At 44.4% G+C, this 18675-nt stretch overlaps 1 protein-coding gene across 1 annotated transcript in view; it reads right to left on the bottom strand.

Annotated features, from left to right (window-relative positions):
- Positions 1 to 18675, bottom strand: part of LAMC2 (laminin subunit gamma 2) — a 59245-nt gene that overhangs the window by 27077 nt on the left and 13493 nt on the right. The window contains exons 2-3 of the mRNA XM_023203482.3: positions 9624 to 9812; positions 2046 to 2181 (exon numbers count right to left, since the gene is read on the bottom strand). Of these exons, the coding sequence (XP_023059250.2) occupies positions 2046 to 2181; positions 9624 to 9812 (325 nt within the window). The remainder of the gene's footprint in view (positions 1 to 2045; positions 2182 to 9623; positions 9813 to 18675) is intronic.

The following is an 18675-nucleotide window of genomic DNA, read 5'->3' as shown; positions in this document are numbered from 1 at the left end:
TCCTATAAATGGAATTATACCGTATGTGGGCTTTCATGACTGGCTTCTTTCACTTAGCACAATGCTTTTGAGGCTCATCCATGTCATGGCATGTGTCAGCACATAAATTCTTTTTGGTGATGGAATACATATATTCTTTTTGGTTACTGTTTTCACTTTTCAGCTATTATGAGTAATATTGCTATGAATGTGTGTGTACAAGTTTTTGTGCAGATATCTACCTTCTCATTTCTCTTGGATGTATACCTAGGAGTGGAATTGCTGGGATTGCTGGGTTTAATGGACTTTTTTTTGTTTGTCTGTGGCAAGATTTTCTCAATGAAGGTGTCAGGGTTTTCACTGAATTCTGGCACAATCTCCCTATCTCGTCCACTCCTGCTTCTGTCACTCACTTTGTATGCAGTCATGTGTTTTATCTCATTGCTCAAAAACTAAGTTTACTGTCTCTTCTCTACTGATCTGTTCCTCCTCTGCCTGCCCTATGACCCCACCCAAATCCTGCCCAAACCTGGAGCACCCTTGACCCCTCCCTCTCCCTCACATTCCTCATCCACTCACATGCCAAGTCTAGCAATGCTTATGGCTGGAATTTCTTTGCCAGTCTTTACCTTTGAATTCTCACGGCCTCCTTCCTTCTTAGCTCCCTCTCTACTGCTTATCTGGACCATTTGACAAACACATATTCAGCATCTACTGGGTGCTCAGAACCAGGGATGCTAAGAGAAATAGGAGCAGTCCCCATTCCACAGGAGTCCTGTGCCAGGGCAGCAAGCACAGGGACAGCTGCAGATGCACTGGACACCCTCGAGGTGCCTCTTCCCACTCCAGGGCATGGGGACACAGAAGCAAACAAGACAGAGCTACAGGGGGCTTACATTTTAGTGGTAGAAATGGACAAACATGAATAGAAAATAAGATAAGGAGTGAAACAGCAGAGTGAGAACACAGAGGGGTGGGACTGGTGCAGGAAGGCCTCTGTGAGGAGATAGTGGGGTGGGGATGGAGCAGGAGGCACTGCACGGCTTTGGGGAAGGCAGAGCGCTCCAGGATGTGCCAAGGTCACATGCACTTGGCTCTTTGAAGAAGGGAAAGAAGGCTGGTGTGACTTCCCTGCGGAGTGCAGGGAGCAGGGAGGAAAGTGGTAAGAAACCAAGCAGGCACCTAGGCTGAGGGTGGAGAGAGAGGATGACCTTGAAGGATCTTGATAAGTTTTATCTCATTCTGAGTTGGGCCAGGGAGGTGGAGCTAACAGAGGGTTATGTTTTAAAAGGGTTACAAAGGAGGAGTGGGGCAGGGGTGATCTCTGAAGACCATCTGAAAGGGTCAGGGAAAGCTGGACCAGAACAAATGCCAAGAGAGTATGAGAACTGGGGACCTTGACAACTGGGACAATGCAGTGTGGCTGGAGGGCAGTTCCTGTCCCAGCAAGGAGCCAGCAAAGTGGGCAGTGGGACGCGCCTCCTCTGTGAGAGCCTTGCTAGCCAGTGCCCAGTGCTTCACTGCCAAGCCCCCACCAAGCCATCCCAACACTTGCCAGCTCTGCATCTCTGCAGATTGGTTATGTGATATTTAATGCATACTCACTCATCTTCCAAAAAAAATTTGAGCGGGGATACAGGACATTCCAAACTAAAGGGGATCAAGATTATGCAGAAAAGTTCTACCCAAATTCACTGGGGCCAAAATGAGTCCCAGGTTACTTGAAGGACTCGTTGCCTCCCTTCATCTAGAGGGAAGCTGTTGCCAGAGAGAAGGATATGGACTCTGGACCCAAAACTCTGAGCTTAAGCATTAGGTCCAGCCTCACCAGTAACATCAGGCAACTTAACCTCATATTGTTTAAGTTTCTTTTCTTTGAAATGCATATAATGATAATCCCAGCCTCTTAGGGGTATTGTGAGGATTAAAGTAGATAGGCCACATGATGTACTCTCAAAGCAGTGTTTGGCACAGGGTAGGGGCTCAGTAAATACAAGTGGTTGCTACGGTTTCTATAATTGTCATCACTGAGGTAGTGACAGCAATGGTGGGATGCAGATGCTCACAGCAGTCTCTGGTCTTGGGTGCACCCCGCATCCGTGAGCATGTGGAAGCCTGGCAGACATCGGTCGCATCTGGCTCCTGTCACACCCGGTTTACAGCTGCACCGTCCGGAGTTGTCACATCGAGCACTAAGAGAACCTGAAGCCCACAAGGTAGGGGAAAGGAAAGAAGAAGAGGAACTATTTAATGTGTGCGGCATTGGAAGCAACTATCACCCTATGGGTGCTCCGTAAACACGAAGTAAGAAGCACCATCTGCTGCCTTTAACAGTCACTTCACGTCGTCTGCGTATTCTTCCACCCACCGGGGACGGTGCTGACAGCCGAGGATGTCTTCCACAGGGAGAAGAATTAAATTACTCATAAGAGCATTTGTCTCTGTCTGTCTGCTCTGATTGTGACAGTAGGTAGCATACAGCTCACTGCTTTTTAAAAGAAGTCCATCAAATCTTTAAGATCTCAAGGAAAATTTGTGAATGAGCACATTGGCCTCCTAGAAGAGAGTTCGTATCTGAAAGTGAGCAGCATTCTCTCTTATCCCTGGCAGGCAAAGCCATCTTTTAAGGGTCAGTGCTTATTCGGTATGATTTTTATGAGCTTAAAAAGGGCTATTAACCAAAAATATTCACCTGCCAGGAGTGCTGGAAAGTATCCCCTGTGGTGCGCCCCCCAGCGGGATGTACCCTGTGTGCCTTTCCTAGGGGACTGTACTTGTCTTATGATTCCACTTTTTACAGATATGCTCCTAGTTGTAAATAGGTCCTCTCAGAATAAGTGCTCATGAAAAACTCAGGGCAACAAAATGTGTCAATGTGGGATGCCACCAGGTCTCACCACCTGCCCTTCCACACTCACTCCCATTCCAGCCTCCACCTTCTCTCACCTGGGCCCTGCCTCACACTCTCCTCCCTGCCTCCACCCTTGCCTCTCCATACTCCACAGAGAAGCCAGGATGTTCTTTAAAAATGTAATTCAGATATTTAGGTCCTCCAGTGCCCCGCCTCCCCCAAGCAGAATAAGATGCCGACTCTGTGTCATGGCCTGCAAGACCCTACCTCTCTTACCTCATCTCCTACCCTCCTTCACTAGGTTCCAGCGACCCAACTCTCTTGGTTGGGGCAAAGTGCTAAGCAGCTTCCCTCAAGGTGTTTGCACTTGCTGCTCCCTCAGTCTGGAATGCTCTTTCCTCAAACTTCCCCTAGTTGGCACATTCTCAGCACTCAGGTCTTGATTAAATATTACTTTTCTAGAGAAATCTTCTCTGACTCCTGCATCTAAAATCCCATCCCACCCCTACCCCAGTCCTCAGCCCTACTTGACTTAGGATGATCTCACCTTATGTCACCTGCTGTATTCCCACTGCCCAGCATTGTGCCTGACACAAGGCAGGTGCCCAAAAATCTGTCCAACTAATATGTGTATGCCAAGGAGGAGGGCTGGGCTGTTGTGGAAGGAGCTGAGAGAAAGCCAAAAGATGAGGTGGAAGGCTAGCTACCTACACCTCAGCTACCTTATAATCCCCCTGCAGTTCAGTGGAATTGTAAAATAATCTGTGTATCATTTTCTTTTTTTTTTTTTTTGAGACGAAGTTTCGCTCCTGTTGCCCAGGCTGGCAACCTCCAACTCCTGGGTTCAAGCGATTTTCCTGCCTCAGCCTCCCGAGTAGCTGAGATTATAGGCGTGCACCACCATTGCCCAGCTAATTCTGTATTTTTAGTAGAGACAGGGGTTTCTCCCTGTTGGCCAGGCTGGTCTCAAACTCCCAACCTTAGGTGATCCACCTGCCTTGGCCTCCCAAAGTGCTGGGATTACAGGCATGAGCCACCGCACCTGGCCATAATCTGGATGTCTTTTTTTTTTTTTTTTTTTTTTTTTTTTTTGAGATGGAGTCTTGCTCTATCGCCAGGCAGTAGTATGATCTCGGCTCACTGCAACTTCTGCCTCCCTGGCTCAAGCGATTCCCCTTCCTCAGTCTCCTGAGCAGCTGGGACTACAGGTATGTGCCACCATGCCTGATTTGTATTTTAGTAGAGATGGGATTTCACTATGTTGACCAGGCTGGTCTCGAACTCCTGACCTCATGATCCACCTGCCTCGGCCTCCCAAAGTGCTGGGATTATAGCCCTGAGCCACTGCGCCTGGCCTGTATCTTAAGTATCTGTAATGATTAGGCTATCCGTAGTCTATGAAGCCAAGGGAACATTGACCAGTCTCTACATGTTTGCTTTTTAAATCTATTACCTTTCTCTGAACTTTTAATTCACTAGTAGAATTCAAATCGATAAAGGTATCAGTTCTGTGTCTATATGAAGACATTACGCAGCACGTGGAATGTGAAATAAATGAGTCACATTCACAGTTTGAGTCTATGAACATCTACATGTCAACTTTGCAAGGCTTGAAGGAGCGTTCAGTGATAATAGCGTAAATGACATTTTTTGAGCATCTCCTTAGATGTTGAGTTAGGCACTTTATATGTATTAGCTCACGCTATTTAGTAGTGAATTAAAAGTTCACAGCAGAATAACAGATCAATTTCTGCATAATAGGAACTCTCAGAGGTTTAGGCAGGCAGTGTTAAGTTCAGACCTGCACTTAGAAAGAGAACTCTAGAACAGTCTGCAGGATGGCTTGGAGAAGGCAACACGAGCGTGTCTCCTCCCATGCCATGATGGCCTGGATTAGAGGGGTCTTGGTGAGAAGAGAAGGAGGAAAGCATTGTGAGAGCCACTGTGGATACAGAACAAACAGATTTAGATGACTCTTGGGTTAGGAATGACAAGGGAAAGAGGATCACATTGATGACACTCAGGTCCCCAGAGTGCATGCCTGACTGGACTGTGATGCTATTTACCAAACCAGGGAAGACAGGAGGAGGAGGACCAAGATCTCAGGTTGAATCATCAAGAGAAGGTAATGAGTTTAGTTTGGGATATATGAACTTGAGTTTCTAGGGGCATATAAAGGTGGAAATGCTCATCTGGAGCTCAGAGTCTAGAGATGAAGATCTAGGAGCCTTCAACACACAGGCTGAATAGGAAGCCATAGTAAATGTAAGATCAGTCCAGAAGTAGATGGAGAGAGGAGGGGAAGCAGTAAGGACAGAGATAGAGCCCATCTATTAAGAGAGAGGATGAACAGAGAGGGGGAAGTCTCAGGACAGGGTCTAATCAAACAATGAGCAATGGAAGGCAGTGAGGAGAGGTCTAAGGAGGGTGAGCGGAGGAGGAGAGAAGGAAGGTTTTCAGAGCCTAAGGCAAGAGAACATTTAAATAAAATGAGAACGAAGAGAGGTTATTTGGTTTGATGTTGAGAGACTTCATGCTCATTGCTCTGTGAGTGGTGGGCAGAAGGAAGGAAATTTCCTTTCTGAATAATGCTCTGATAAGTAACATTAAATAGAAGTCCCTTATGATGAAATGTGGTTGTTTTTAACATGAATGGATGCCGAATTGGGTACCAGAAACACATTTTTTTCTCCATTCAAATTAATGGTAATTACACTTTCAACTTCAGAAAACTCACCCTGCAGTAGTTTTTCAGAAATGAATTATTTTTATAAAGTGAAGGAAGACGGTCATTTGGGCTTTAACTCTGAATATGACTAACTTATTTCATGTTCCAAAACAATAGCACTGGTTCTTCAAAGTCTCACTCAAAAAAAACCACCTGCCCCAATTCCCACATCATGAACTGTACTTAGGGATTGTGAACAATTGGTTTTAAAGAATAGATGAGGAAAAACTTCCTGTTTCAAATTTGTGTCCCAGTAAGCACATTCATGGTTTATGCAGATATAGTCTACATGCATTTGAAGACTCAGGAAGGTATTAAAAACTGATTATATTTAAAATTGAAGGCTGAGCATGGTGGCTCATACTTGTAATACCAGCAGTTAGGGGAGGCTGAGGCAGGAGGATTGCTTGAGCCCAGGAATTTGAGACCAGCCTGGGCAACATAGACCCGGTCTCTACAAAAAAATTAAAAATTAGTCAGGCATGGTAGAACACACCAGTAGTCCCAGCTACTCAGCAGGCTGTGGAAGGAGGAATGCTTGAGCCCAGGAGTTTGAGGCTGCAGTAAGCCCTGATGGAGCCGCTATACTCCAGCCTTGGCCACAGAGTGAGATCTTGTCCCAAAACAACAACAACAAACCCAATAAAAACAAATAAACAAAAAATATAAACTGAGAGAATTTGCCTCCTTTTGAGAACGCTTTTAAAAATATATACACTTGCATTTAAAAACATGTTTTAAATAATTGCGGAAATGGTATAGTCTGAATAATACACTGTCAGCATCAAAGATATGTGAAAAATATAAAATTAAGAGAGTAAGTCCAGCATCACATAGACCTCAAAAACTTAGCTGTCATGGGAGGAAAAAACTTGCACACACAGTGAATTTCAAAGTATCTGCAAAAGGTTATCAGGGCTTAAATATGTGGCTGGAGGAGCTGAAGATAACTCAGCCCTGTTGCTGAGTCCACAAAGTCATAATCTAAAAATAAGCCTAGTTGCTACATTTATGGGAAATCTATATGAAGTCCAAAATTGGTGACTACTCTGGAGTTTATTAATGCCGTTGGCTTCATTTGACATTCATGTAATGACAGCATTTTTTGTAAGACATGTTCTTTTGCATTTGAAATTGAATATACAACAAACTCCCCTGTCAAGTTATTATCTGAAAGTGAAAAATATCCTCTGGCGAATTGGGAGATTGAGAAATCACATAGGGAATTAAACTTGTGCTAGTGGTTTAGTGACATGTGCAGCTGAGGAGCAGCTGGGGACAGCACATGGTGGGAACAGTCTCTGCCACCAATGTGTCTTTCAGCCTTGGCAGTTTGGACCCTGAAAGTTCAGTTTCTTCATCTCTTTAACAGGGGATGTGGGATGTGTTAACACAGGTTGTCAGACTGTTATGAGGACTGAAAAGGACATCATCTATGAAAATGTTTTGGAAAATTATAAAGCATTAGTCAGATCTTAGGAAATAATATCCATCAAGCTTTTTGTGTACACATAAATTGTCTGCTTTTGGGCATAGAAAAATGCCATTCTGATTTTTTTTTTTTCTTTCATATAGAGGGAATAAGAGAACTGTTCTTGGTCAGAAGATCCGGCTTACAACTTTAGTTCTTGCAATCAGTTGCTGAAAGACTTTAGGCCATTCATTAACTTTTCTAGGTCTCAGTTTCCCCACTGTCTTAATAAGAAAAACAACTACATCAATTAACAATTTACCGAGTTGCCTGCCATGTGCTTGTCAGACACCATTTTATCTCCCCAGGATCCCATGACATGAATATCATGATCACTCTTTAACAGATGAGGATGCTGGAGCAGCAAGAGGTTAAGGAACCTGCCCAGGGTGACCCAGTGGTGGTGGTCATGTCCAGATTTGCACCCAGGCTGCCTGGCTCCATAACCTACCACTGTACTCTACATTATTACCTTTGATGTCAACAAACCTGGTCCTGAACTCTTACTCTGCCCCTTAGCTCTACAAACTTAGACAAGTTTCTTCCCCTCCCTCCCTAAGTCTCTGCTACATCATTTGTGAAATGGAAAAAAACATAGCCCTCTCTTTATAAAGCTATTTGTGAAGATTGATTAATTACTGGATTAAAAACACCTAGAAAAGTGCCTGGCCCAGGGTTGGCACACGGCACGTGTTAACTATCATATAAGATATAAATCAATATTGGGCTCCACCACTTCCTGCCAAGCTGTTCCCACTGAATCTGGGATATCTATTCCCCAAATAGAAAGAAGGAGCCAGTTTCACTACCACTGGGCAAGCAGTAGACTACATGCTGAAACAGAAGAGATGGCATGGTAAATCCTTCTTTCCCATCCTTCTGTGCTAGGCAGCAGGTTCCTGGTCTACCCTGAGACTAATAACCTTGTCTTCAGGCCAGGCTTTCAAGCTGAGCCAATTAAATTTCTAGTTTCATTCTCACTGATCATTCCACTGGGATGACCCAACTCTGGTGACTCACAATGAAGCTGCATGACCTAAGGCAATAGGGGCTCTTCAGAGAGATTAAATGCCGATTAAAATGGAATAATTTGTCTTTTAATTTTTTTATGAAGTTCTTTGATTCACAGGGAGTACTGCTAAGTCCAAAAGATTCTGGATGCAAATTCTACACAACAAAGCTAAACTAATCTGAGTCAAAGCACATTGTAACAGCAACTTAGGTGAATTTGGGGGGTGACTGCTGTGATATGGGTCTATCTCACCACAGGGTCACCCAGTTTTCTATAAGACTCCCAACCCACTCTACCAGCAATTCATGGACGCACCAGAATCTGCCCATTTTTAGATTCTTTCAATCTGCAGCTATCAATTGGTTGCACAGACCTAATACACGAAGTCATTGCCATGCAGTAAGGCTGTATGCTTTAAGTGGATCAATATTTATCATAGGATGCTATTAAACACTTTCTAGCAAGAAAAGTTGATAATGCCAAGAAAGATAATAGACAAATGAACCATTAAAAAAAAAATCTTATTTCTAGAACCACCTCTCTCTCCCCCTTTATATTTACTAACTTGTCTTTATTGTCTGTCCACAATGAATATAACACAGTGTGTGTATCTGTGTGCACAGCAAAGACCTACAGTTATATGAATATAGTACTGTGTGGGATACTTTTTAAGAAAAAAAGCAACTGGTCAGGTGTGGTGGCTCACACCTGTAGTCTCAGCACTTTGGGAGGCTGAGGCGGGTCGATCATGAGGTCAGGCACTCGAGACCAACCTGGCCAACATAATGAAACCCCATCTCTACTAAAAATACAAAAAATTAGCTGGGCGTGGTGGCAGATGTCTGTAATCCCAGCTACTCGGGAGGCTAAGGCAGAAGAATCGCTTGAACCTGGGAGGCGGAGGTTGCAGTGAGCCAAGATGGCGCCACCGCACTCCAGCCTGGACGACAGTGCGAGACTCTGTCTCAAAAAAAAAACAAAAACAAAAAACTAGCTCTCCTATGAACCAGCCACCCCATTAGGTGTTTCCTATTTGTTATTTTGTTTTATCTTGTTAGCAACCTAATGAAAGACTTTAATTTTCCTATTTACTTGTCTGTCTCCTTTATTAGTACAACTTCATATTGCTAGCACCTAGCACAGCACTAGAAACAGATCTTTCTAATTCCTTATTTTTCAAGAGGTTGGTCAAATGGATGGCTATGGATATGAAGAACTATCCCTCAAAGAGTGCAAGCTTCCTTTGTTAACTGCCTGGAAAAGACTGTCAACTGCCTGGAAAAGTTAATAATGTGACTGTATTAGAATTCAAGACAACATGCCCTTAAAGTCCCAGCTGGTTCCACCAACCCCTGCTTAAGAGAAACATGTTTCCTTTCAGACTGAAACTGCTAAAAAGACCAATGTCTGGTAGGTTCCCAGTTGCTCGTGAAGTTGAACATCTCCCTCTTGGCCTACTTGCTTCCCCTGTTTTCTTTCTTTTTTCCTCCCTTGTTCCCTTCCTTCTTCTTTTCCTCGCTCCTTCCCTCCTGTCTCCCCACTGCTCCATCTCCCTCTCCCTCTTTCCCCCCTTTTCAGCTACCTTTGGAGTTACAATTGCAGGGCAGACAGCGGTCCCTTTCTCTGTGCCGGTAAAAGCCGTCCTTGCACCTCTCGCAGTGAATGCCATCAGTATTGTCATTGCAGTTGAGGCAGCGGAATCCATTACCAGTTTGTCTGTAAAGTTCCTGATCAAAGATACACTGCCTGGACTTCCCATTGCAATCACAGACTGGGGAGGAAGCATACAAAAGAGATGGTCAGAAAAAACACCTCAGGAACTGTTCTAGCAGGTGTTTATGTTATTATTGATAGAAATTATGCATGAGTACTATATGGTAACCTAAACTCTTTGGGGGAGGAAGGTATGGGAGTGCAATTGGCAGTGCGGGGACCGTGGGGACGCCTGCTCCACTTAAAGGAGATGTACACGGTCCCCTTGCACCAGCAGTGCTGGTGGGCTGCTGCCTGGGAGAACATGGGCTCAAGTTTGCCAGACCGTCCAGTTCCTCGAGAGAAACCCAAACTGTTAAATTACATTTTTATGCGGATATTTCTGATTTAAATGCTTGCAAGGAGTTCATTTCAAAACACTGTAATCCCACAAAGCAAGTCTGTGGGCTCAAGGAGACCTGAGGATGGGCAGCCGCGGAGTCAGCACAGCTACTAGCCAGTGGTGTCGCTGCTCAAGATACACCACAGCCATCCCTCCAGTGCCCGTTAAGGCGATGAGCGGACGTGACTGTCTGGGCAGATGTCTCCTCCCAAAGCCAGGTGTCCCATGAAGAATGACCTTTCTCAAGTGTCTAAGAAGCTCATCCTGCAGATGTTTCAAAGAGACTCGCAAAGTGACTAACATCTCCATGGGGACCCGAACAGCAAAGGAGGCGATACACGGAAACAGCCAGCATAGGACCCGGCATGCTGAGACACCAAAAAATGTTTCCATCATGGTCTCGGAAAGATGATGGGCCTTCAGGTTAAAAGGAAAGAATCAAATACCAATTCTGCTATTTCCTTGGGCATATCACTTCAATTTTCTGAATCTTGTTTTTTCTTCCATACAGAGTGCATTATCTGCCTCTCTGGATTGTAAAGAGGATCCCTCTGGGAAAAGAATATCAAACGCCTTTGCATATGCAATTTCTTTTTTTTTTTTGAGACGGAGTCTTGCTGTGTCTCCTGGGCTGGAGTGCAGTGGCCGGATCTCAGCTCACTGCAAGCTCCGCCTCCCGGGTTCACGCCATTCTCCTGCCTCAGCCTCCGGAGTAGCTGGGACTACAGACGCCTGCCACCTCGCCCGGCTAGTTTTTTGTATTTTTAGTAGAGACGGGGTTTCACCGTGTTAGCCAGGATGGTCTTGATCTCCTGACCTCATGATCCGCCCGTCTCGGCCTCCCAAAGTACTGGGATTACAGGCTTGAGCCACCGCGCCCGGCCACATATGCAATTTCATCACTCACTCCCATGAAACACGTACTGCCCCAGAAGAGAAACATGCAGCTCGGAAAGGTGAAGTAACTCGATCCAGTGGAGAACTGAGATTTGAACCTCTCTGATGCCAACACCTACCCCGCTTCCCTACGCAGGCTGTCTCTGTTGGCCATGCTGCCATATTGAGAACCTGTTTCTAGGGTGTGACTTACCCATAGTGCTGACAATAAAGTCAACAGCTGTGCCATCACCTGCTGAGTGGCTCCCTGTGCAGGCTCTGTGTCAGGCATTGACGATACAAGGGGACTGTGTACATCTTTTTTTTTTTTTGCGACCAAGTCTCACTCTGTTGCCCAGGCTGGAGTCTGGAGTGCAGTGGGATGATCTCAGCTCTCCGAAACCTCTGCCTCCTGGGTTCAAGTGATTCTCCTGCCTCAGCCTCCCAAGTAGTTGGGATTACAGGTGCACACCACCATGCCCAGCTAATTTTTATATTTTTAATAGAGATGGGGTTTTGCCAGTGCTGGTCAGGCTGGTCTCAAACTCCTGACCTCAGGTGATCTGCCTGCCTTGGCCTCCCAAAGTGCTGGGATTACAGGCATGAGCCACCACGACCAGCGGTGACCACGTACATCTAATGGAGCCGCTAAGTGACTGCCTTACAATAATTTCTATAACTCACTCTTTCTACTTTGGATGACATCTAATCTAGAACAGTCAGCTAACATTTATCCAAAGCGTACTGTTTCTAGGACTTTACATTTGTCAGCTCAGTTAATTCTCACATGTTAACATGGGTTTTATTATCCCCGTTTAATAGATGGAAAAACGAATACTCAGAGAGGCTAGGTAGCTTGCCTAAAGTCACAAAGCTAAATGGCAAAGATATAATTTGCTCCCAGATGTGTCTGACTCCAAAGCCCTCATCTTTCCATTTTATGTTCCTTCTCAAGATTGAGTTTACCATTAAATCCCTAATAGAGGGTCATTCAGCTTGGCTGTTACAAACAGTAACATTTTTATGGTGTTTTCAATCTACCTCTCTGTCTGTAATTTTCATCATGTGTTTTTTCTCTTGCCTGAAAAGCAAGACACACACACAACACATACAGATACATACAGCACTCATGCACACACAGACACAGACACACACCCCTACTCTCTTTTTATTCTTTTATTTATCCAACAGACATAATCTTTGGATGCTGTTTTACAACCAAAGAGCCCTGCATCATCAGGTTTTTGCGAATCTGAAGATAGCTATGGCATCTCCCTCCTTAGTCTTTTCCTGTTCAAGTTGAACTAGAGATCTGTCATCTCCAAGTCTTTCAACCACTTCCTGTGTCATAATTTCTAGATTCTTCTTGTCTACCCATCCTAGGAACAAATTCTGATTTCCAATATCCTTCTTCATATGACCAGTACTGCAAGTGTGATTTAAACAGCTTGGCTTGTAACAGGACTAGATATTTTTATCCCATGGGCAAAGACTAACATTTCAGTGAACTTACAGCATGTTACATTTGCACACAATTCAAAGTTGCAGGGCTTTTCTCAGAACTAGTGCCAAGCTGAATCTTTCCCAACCAATGCTTGTGAAACTGATTTTTTGGATCTCCAACAGATGTGCCACACAGCTGTCATGTGCTGTGAAATTTGTACCAAGTACATGACTATACACGTACAAGAGCTAAATTCTCTGTTCATTGGTCCTTGTGAGGTTCTTCATCTGGCTAACCCAATGAGCCAATGCCCTCCCTGCCCTGGATGCCTTTTGGAAGCAATCTCAAAATAACTACAAATCTTTCATCGTGCCTTTCTTATTTAGAACATGGGCTGGGCACAGTGATTCACGCCTGTAAACCCAGCACTTTGGGAGGCCGAGAAGGGTGGATCATCTGTGGTCAGGAGTTCGAGACCAGCCTGGCCAACATAGTGAAACCCCATCTCTACTAAAAATACAAAAATTAGTGCGGCGTGGTGGCAGTTGTCTCTAATCCCAGCTGCTCGGGAGGCTGAGGCAAGAGAATAGCTTGAACCCAGGAGGCGGAGGTTGCCGTGAGCTGAGATTGTGCCATTGCACTTTAGCCTGGGTGACAAGATGCGAAATTCTGTCTCAAAAAAGAAAAAAAAAAAAAAGAACCTGCTTTATGGTGGTAAAAATTAACTTCATAAGGGCAGCTCATGATATATTTATTCAGAGCAATATTTTCAAAATATATAAACTTGTTATAATCTTTTTATATCACATCCCTCCTCTTCTGTCTCCTCCTCTAAAATTCTACTTTGAAAACAATGGGTGTCCTTCTTTTATTTTATTTTAATTTTTATTTTTATTGAGACAGGATCTAACTCTGTTGTCCAGGCTGGAGTGCAGTGTCACAATCTCAGCTCACTGTAGCCTCGACCTCCTGGGCTCAAGCGATCCTCCAACCTCAGCCTCCCAAGTAACGGGGAATACAGTTGTGTGCCACCATGCCCAACCAATTTTTGTTGTGGGTTTTTTTTTTTTCTGTCCGTTTGTTTTTTGTTTTTGCAGAGGCAGGGTTTCACCGTGTTGCCCAGTCTGGTTGTAAACTCCTGGATTCAAGCTATCCACCTAACTTGGTTGCTCAAAGTGCTGGGAATTACAGGTGTGCACCATCATACCCACCCTATTTTCTTTTGTTTTCTTTTTGAGATAGAGTCTCACTCTGTCACCCAGAGTGGAGTGCAGTAGTGCGATCATGGCTCACTGCAGCCTCAACCTCCCGGGCTCAAGCTGTCTTCTCACTTCAGCCTCCTGAGTAGCTGGGACCACAGATGTGTGCCACAACACTCAGCTAAATATGTTACTTTTTGGTAGAGACAGGTTCTCGTGGTATTGCCCAGGCTGGTCTTAAACTCCTGGCCTCAAGCAATCCTCCCACCTCAGCTTCCCAAACTGCTGGAATTATAGGCATGAGCTACCACACCTGCCCCCATTGTCCTTTAAATGCACAGCCTTCAATGGAGTTGCATTATGGTTCCAGGGATGGAGGTCCGTAGTCCACATCTCCACTCCAAAGCTTGCACAACAGGTTCCAAGCCTATTGCATACATACCCCTTTCTCATCCAAATGGGTCTCCCTTAAAGCCAAGGGCTATGCCATCTAGAGTGAGGGGATGTATGGGCCTCATGTCTGGGGAGTGTATTGGCCTTGGGTATCTGCATTGCATGAGAACTCCCTGAAGACACTCTCTACAGCCTTGCCTGCAGGGCTTGGAAGTTACCAAGCTTCATTGAGATTAAACACCTAGCTGTATTGCACTTAACTCAGTATTGAGTCTTTGAAATGGTCCCACCAAGAGAATGATGGGAGAGCTTGTTCCAGGCTCCTTTTGCATGGAATGATGCTTTTCATCATTAATGCATTTGAAAAATGGTCTCTCTCAAATCATCTCCCAAGTTGAGACTAACTTCCCTAAAACCATTTAGTATTTACTCTCTCTACTGGGGGTGGTGGGTGGTGGGGACGGGGGGCAGGAAACAACTTTTCTATTTAAAATTCTAGAATATTCCTGCAATTAGGCTTAATAAAACGGTGTAGCATAGCTTGTGCGTGGTCTTTTTTATTCTGTGACCAATACCTGCACAACTACTACCATGGTTTGGCAACTACTGGCTGCCAAAGGGCACTGCCAGGCTTAGAGTAAGGCAACAGGAAGTGGTCCTTCCCTGTTGCCTTACTCTAAGACCTTCCCTGGTCCTTTGGGATCCTGCCCAAAGGGCGTAAGAAGCAGCACTTCACCCCCTGCCAGTTGTAGCCACATGCAATTGATGCCTGTTGTAGTCAGCATCAACTCTTCTTTTAAAAGAAGACAGAAATCTGGCTTTGTGTATGAAATCTATTGGTTGTAAAATTTTGGCCAAAATTAAAAAAAAAAAAAAAATTTCTTTTTGAAACAAAGCTGTGCCCACAGGCAAATCTCTGCACTCAACTCTGCAGTTCTAACAGGTAGAAAACACATCTCATGCTTTTGAAAAAGGAAAAATGAAGCCCTATTATATCACACAGTGCCTAGTCCATGGTAGGCATTTAGTCTTTTTTTTTTTAACAAATTAATGAATGTTCCGTTGAACTTTAAAAAACTCATAGATGGTTGTCTTGGACCTTCCCTGAGTTCTAGGTAATGGGATGCATACAGTAGCAAACAAAACCAGCAGATGTCCCAGCCCCCATGGAGTTTACATGCAATTTAGGGGGAAAGAAAATAAACAAGATAAATAGGTGATACCCAGACAGAATAGCAGGATAATGGTATTTGTTAAGGAGAAATATACAAAGCAGTGGAAAGGAATAGGAAGTTGGGAGGTGGTAAGATGGGTGGGAAGGAGGGTAGAGAGCGCCATATGCCGGTTTGCTGTTTTAGTTATATTTCCTTACTTGTCTGGTTCATGATCTTTGTCCATTTATCTATGTTTTTCTTATGGCACAATGTTTTTCTTATGAATTATTTACATAACAAATACATCAAAATATTTGTCTGTATCACTTTATTGCAGATTTTCTTTTACTCGTTCCTGATAAAGCATCTTTCTTTCCAAAGTACCTCATCAGTAGATTTTGTTTTGCTGATTTAAGCCCCTTTTCCCCCTTCCTTCTTTTATCCTTGGTCAATGAGATGTATATTTATTTTATTAATTCAATAAACACCACCTCACATCTAACAGGGAGGTTATACTGCATGCTTGAACACTCAGACTTTATGAGCCAGTAACATTAAAAGAAAGAGGTTGCTAATTTTTTGTGTGATTTTTTGGGTTTTTTTTGTTGTTGTTGTTGTTGTGTTGTTTTTCTTTTTTCGAGACAGAGTCTCACTCTGTCGCCCAGGCTAAAGTGCAGTGGTGTGATCTCAGCTCATTGCAACCTCTACCTCCCAGGTTCAAGGGATTCTCGTGCCTCAGCCCCCTGAATATCCAGGATTACAGGCATTTGCCACCATACCCAGCTAATTTTAGTATTTTTTTAAGTCAATAAATTTTTATTCAAGGAGTTCCATGTTGTGATTTCTTCCACTGGCCATCAAGGTCACCTTGGATCCTCTAGAGAGCTGGAGTCAAACGATTTATCTTCAAGTTAGCCATTTTTAATGAAACCGATGCTTGTTTGAACCCAGTTGTCGTGTCAGCCCGTAATTATTTTATTTTGGCTTCTGTCATCTCCTTTTAATATGGATATGCTGATGAAGACTTCAAAATTCACCTTATAGCTTTTATAATCTTCTGAAATACAATGGAATATTTTAGTATTTCTAGTAGAGAAGGGGTTTCACCATGTTGGCCAGGCTATGAACTCCCGCCCTCAAGTGATCTGCCTGCCTCAGCCTCCCAGAGTGTTGGGATTACAGGCGTGAGCCACTGCACCCAGCCAAGAGGGTTGCTAGTGTTTTATTTTGCCAAAGATATTTGCCTTTGTCAAGCATGTATCACATTATCCATGGTTTCCTACTTGAGCAGGAATCAGTGCATGATCTGATGTATGCATCTAAAAAGAAGACTGGCTATTATGGGGAAATGGGGTTAGGGAGGGTGGAAGCAGGGAGTGCCCCTGACAAAGGAAAGAGCAAGACTAAAAGCCCAAGGTGGGAAAAAGTTCGGTGCATTCTAGGACTCATGCAAGGATTTGTGCGTTGGAGTCCAGGTATGTGTTCGGGATCTGGCATTCAAATATTGCAGACCATCAGAAAATAAAATTCAAAAAATCAGACTCGAACCCTGAACAGACCTGAAGCCATTCTGGGGTCAGTAAACAAAACTAGCAGGTTTTTCTCCATCTTTCGCTGAACTCTGGTTCTAGGTCCCATCCATCATTCCTTTGACTATTCATTTGTACAGAGCCAGGGACACCTCTTCAAGGTTTCATCCTCTCCATTTTCTGCCCCCTCACTCCAGGTCCCTCAAAATCCTTGATTCTGCCAGCCAGCGTTCTCTCCACAGCCAAGGAAATGAGACTCTACAAGTTTACCTCAAATCCTACATAAACCCATCCGAAACGGAGTCATTTGAGTCAGATTTTCACAGATTTTTTTAAGTCTAGTAAAGCGTGGATGGTAATTGCGTCTGCTGTATACTGCTTCTCTGGCACTGAAGCATTTATTACAATAATAACTATAATAGCACACAGTCGCTGACCCTCAAGGTGCTTCTTAGGAAAGACCGCCAGGCAGCCAGACACAGGCTGGACCGCCCACTACCACCCACACTCACCCGGAGACACAGATCAAAGCAGCTGGAGCCCCTCCTTAAACAATAGAGTGAGGCGTGCAGGATCCCTCGGGCTCACTTCACAGCACTCCCACCCCTCACTAAAACATGTAGCTCCAATGAGTTAGGTCAGGAAGCAAAGGCGCAAAGGCGGTTTCCCAGCCGTGGCCTTAGGAGAATAAAAGGAAACAGAAAATATTTCCTCAGGTTGTACTCAGGGCAAGGCCTTGGAATAATCATCATCAGTAGTAGCAGTTCACTGGGATCTCATTTTAAATTTCCCATAAGAAATAGTGCCCTTTTGAGGCATACAATTACGAGAAATTTCAATCACTTGGCATACATATGATTATTTGTCTATAACCAGGTCCTCTTTCTATTGTTCTTTTTTTTTTTTTTTTTGAAACAGTCTCATTCTGTCGCCCAGGTTGGAGTGCAGTGGGGTGATCTTGGCTCATTGCAACCTCCGCCTCCCAGGATCAAGTGATTCTCCTGCCTCAGGTGGGATTACAGGCACCCACCACAACGCCCGGCTGATTTTGCATGTTTAGTAGAGACGGGGTTTTGCCTTGTCAGCCAGGCTGGTCTGGAACTCCTGACCTCAGGTGATTTGCCCACCTTGGCCTCCCAAAGTGCTGGGATTACAGGCGTGAGCCACCGTGCCTGGCCCTTTTTTTATTGTTCTGAACTGAAAAACATGCTCTGCTTTTCACTAAGGTGATCTAATCGCTGTCTTTGTATAAACTGTGAAATCATCATGCTTTTTAGCGCTTTAACGGTAATGACAAAATTAAAAATCCAAACTCCTTTCAAAACTCAGCAGATGCGGCCCCCGCCAACCTTTCCAACTTTACCTCATCAAGAGTTCACTGGGCTCCAACGCACAGATCTAGGCTGCACTAACCCTTTCCCACCTCTGGCTTTTAGGCTTGCTATTTCCTTTATCAGGAGCACTGTCTGCTTCCACCCTCCCTAAATCCATTTCCAGGTAACAGCCAGTCTTCTTTTCAGATGCATAAATCAGATTGTGCACTTCCTTGCGGATAACCTCCGATAGCGTCTCTCTCCCATGAATGCCCAGAGCACTTCATCCTCACCTCTGTCAGCATTTGCCTTGTTCTATCCTGCGTCATCATTGTTTATGTCTAGGACTTATTTCTTCTACAGCATTTCTCACCTTATATCCCCACAGTACCTAATGCAATGCTTGGATGGATAGATGGATGGATGGATGGATGGATGGATGGATGGATGGATGGGTGGATGGATGGATGGATGGATGGATGAAAAGATGGTGGACAGCATGATGCATAGAAGGAGAGAGAAATGAAGGGGGAGAGGGAATGAGGGAGGGAAGGAAGGAAGAGAGGGAGGGAGGGAGGAAGGAAGGAAGGAAGGAAGGAAGGAAGGAAGGAAGGAAGGAAGGAAGGAAGGA

This window comes from Piliocolobus tephrosceles, chromosome 1 (assembly GCF_002776525.5).
Source record: "Piliocolobus tephrosceles isolate RC106 chromosome 1, ASM277652v3, whole genome shotgun sequence".
Lineage (NCBI taxonomy): Eukaryota > Metazoa > Chordata > Mammalia > Primates > Cercopithecidae > Piliocolobus > Piliocolobus tephrosceles.
The sequence above is the reverse complement of the archived record's forward strand: the minus strand, read 5'-3'. Positions and strand labels throughout refer to the sequence as shown.